Source organism: Miscanthus floridulus, chromosome 7 (assembly GCF_019320115.1).
Source record: "Miscanthus floridulus cultivar M001 chromosome 7, ASM1932011v1, whole genome shotgun sequence".
NCBI classification, from domain to species: Eukaryota; Viridiplantae; Streptophyta; class Magnoliopsida; order Poales; family Poaceae; genus Miscanthus; species Miscanthus floridulus.
The window spans coordinates 48,211,094-48,213,631 of NC_089586.1; the positions used below are offsets into that span (position 1 = coordinate 48,211,094).

At 55.6% G+C, this 2,538-nt stretch overlaps 1 protein-coding gene across 1 annotated transcript in view; it reads left to right on the top strand.

The window, feature by feature from the left end:
* The first annotated feature begins 210 nt into the window (after window positions 1-210).
* The window catches only part of LOC136465476 (uncharacterized), a 4,736-nt gene continuing 2,408 nt past the window's right edge, over window positions 211-2,538 (top strand). Inside the window, exons 1-3 of the mRNA XM_066464192.1 lie at window positions 211-2,247; window positions 2,330-2,384; window positions 2,462-2,533. Of these exons, the coding sequence (XP_066320289.1) occupies window positions 406-2,247; window positions 2,330-2,384; window positions 2,462-2,533 (1,969 nt within the window). The 5' untranslated portion in view covers window positions 211-405. The remainder of the gene's footprint in view (window positions 2,248-2,329; window positions 2,385-2,461; window positions 2,534-2,538) is intronic.

Sequence of the window (2,538 nt, forward strand, 5' to 3'; positions counted from 1 at the left end):
GATATTTTATGTAACGAAGTTCTTTCGGTGGTATTTTTCGAATTTTATAATCTTTAGATGCTATAGAACCAATCTGTCTCTTTTCAAAATCAACGGCTCAACCAAACATGGCCTGAAGAAGCCGATTCTAACGGCCAGGATTACACGAGCGCCCGCACCTGCCCACTCTTTGCGACGCTCGTCGGCTCAGCTCCAGTCCTTCCCCACAAAAGCAGAAGACGCGTCCGACGCCACCAACCCCTTCCCCCATCCGCGCTCCACCGCCATAGCCGCAGCAAGATATCAAAATCTGAGCCGCGAAGCACCACAGAAAATTTTTCCCTAGGGTTTCCACGCAAAAACCCTCCTAATTCCCCAATTCCGCGCCGCCCCCCGCCTCCTGGGCCCCGGATTTAGGGTTTATGCATGGCTTCCGACCCTCCCGGCGACGGCGACGGCGCCGGCGGGGAGGAGCCGACGCCGGGACCTGCCCCCGCCGTGGAGGCGCCGGCTGCTCCCGCCGTTCCGCCCAGGTCGCGCTGGGCCGCGGAGATCAAGGTCTACACCCGTAAGCACCCCCACAAAAACCCTAAACCTCCTCCTCCAGAACCAGCTCCCGCCCCCTCCCCCGACCCCGCCCCAGCCCCTGCCCCTGCCCCCGTCCCCGTCCCAGCTCCCGCTCCCGCCCCCGCCCCTGCCCCTACTCCTGCCCCGAATCCCCTTTCGGAAACCTTATCCTCGATTCGCCGCAACATCCGCCGCGCGGAGGCCGCGGGCGCTGCGGCGCGGCCCGATCCGGCAGCGCCGGCCTCGGCTCCCGCCCGGGCGCCGCCTGGGGAACGCGGTGCCGCCTCGGGGGACCCCTCGTCTGGGCTGAACCGGGTCGGCGGCGGTGTTCCTAACGGCCACGGCGACGACCGGGCGGCCGCCGCGGCTGAGAAGGCTGAGAAAGCACGGAAGCGCAGGGCGAGGAGTGAGCTGCGGCGCCGGCTGGCGGGGGAGCTCGACCAGGTCCGCGTGCTCTCCAAGCGGCTGAAGGAGGCTGCCGAGGCCCTGGTGCAGCGGGAGGCTTCTGAGCCCGCGCCTTTGCCCTTGATGGTGCTGTCAACACAGCAGCAGGTGGTGGATGCTGGGTATGTGCAGCAGCCGCAGTTCTCAGCTGGTGATATGGCGGTGCCCGTGTCTGCTCAGATTGCAGCTGCCGTTACTCCTGGCCGCACGCTGCTGCAGCGCAGACCACTAACCGTGTCAGTTATTCGTAATGAAGCCTTTGAGAAGGAGAAACGGACGCCAAAGGCCAATCAATTGTACCAAAAATCGGAGTTCTTGCTTGCCAAGGATAGGATTCCTCCCTCAGATTCACATGGGCGCAAGAAATCCAAGCACCACAAGAAGAAGCATAGGTCCCTAGAATCTCGTGGCGCAGACTTTGATGCCGAGCGGCGGCTCTACTCTCATGCGTTCAAGAAGTCCTCATCACTTCTGAGCCGCTTAATGAAGCACAAGTTTGGGTGGGTGTTCAACAAGCCTGTTGATCCAGTTGCACTTGGTTTGCATGATTATTTTACTATTATCAAGCACCCAATGGATTTTGGCACGGTAAGGGGACGGCTCAGCCATGGGCAGTACAGGAACCCGAAGGAGTTTGCTGAGGATGTCCGGCTCACTTTCCATAATGCGATGACATATAACCCCAAGGGTCAGGATGTGCATTTCATGGCAGAGCAGTTGTCAGGAATCTTTGAGGCACAGTGGCCTGAGATTGAGGCTGAGGTTAACTACCTCGCATCGTGTCCTCCATTGCCGAAGAAGTTTCCACCTCCACCAATTGACCTGCGCTTCCTAGAGAGGTCAGATTCGATGAGACACCACATGGCATTGGACACCAATTCAAGACCAATCAGTCATACTCCCACTTATACCCGTACTCCATCAATGAAGAAACCAAGGGCAAAGGATCCAAATAAGAGGGACATGACAATAGATGAGAAGCGTAAGCTTAGTGAGAACCTCCAGAATTTGCCGCCAGAGAAGCTTGATGCTGTTGTGCAAGTCATTAAGAACAAGAACCTATCAGTTATGCAGCATGATGATGAGATTGAGGTTGAAATTGATAGCATGGATGCTGAGACACTTTGGGAGCTTGACAGGTTTGTGGCCAACTACAAGAAGAACCTGAGCAAGCAAAAGAGAAAGGCCGAGCGAGCGATGCTTGCCAGACAAGATGCAGAGTTGCGTGCGCAGCACCCTATACAACCACCGCAACCAGTATGAGCACTCTGTCATTTTTATCATTACTACTATTGTTTTAAGCAAAACTATTTATAATCAACTGTTTCATGCGTTGCAGACCCCAGTCCCCCAAGAACCTGTTGGTGAAAGATCTCCAAAGCAAGTTGCGAAAGGTTAGCCCTATTTTCTACTTTATCTTAAAAGCACATTACAAGTAAGGTAATAAGTTTATGATTTTTGCCACAAATAGATTCGCTGGCAGGTGAGCAACTGCCAACGTCTGTGCCAGAGCAAAATGATGAGAATAGACAGAATGCGAGCAGTTCA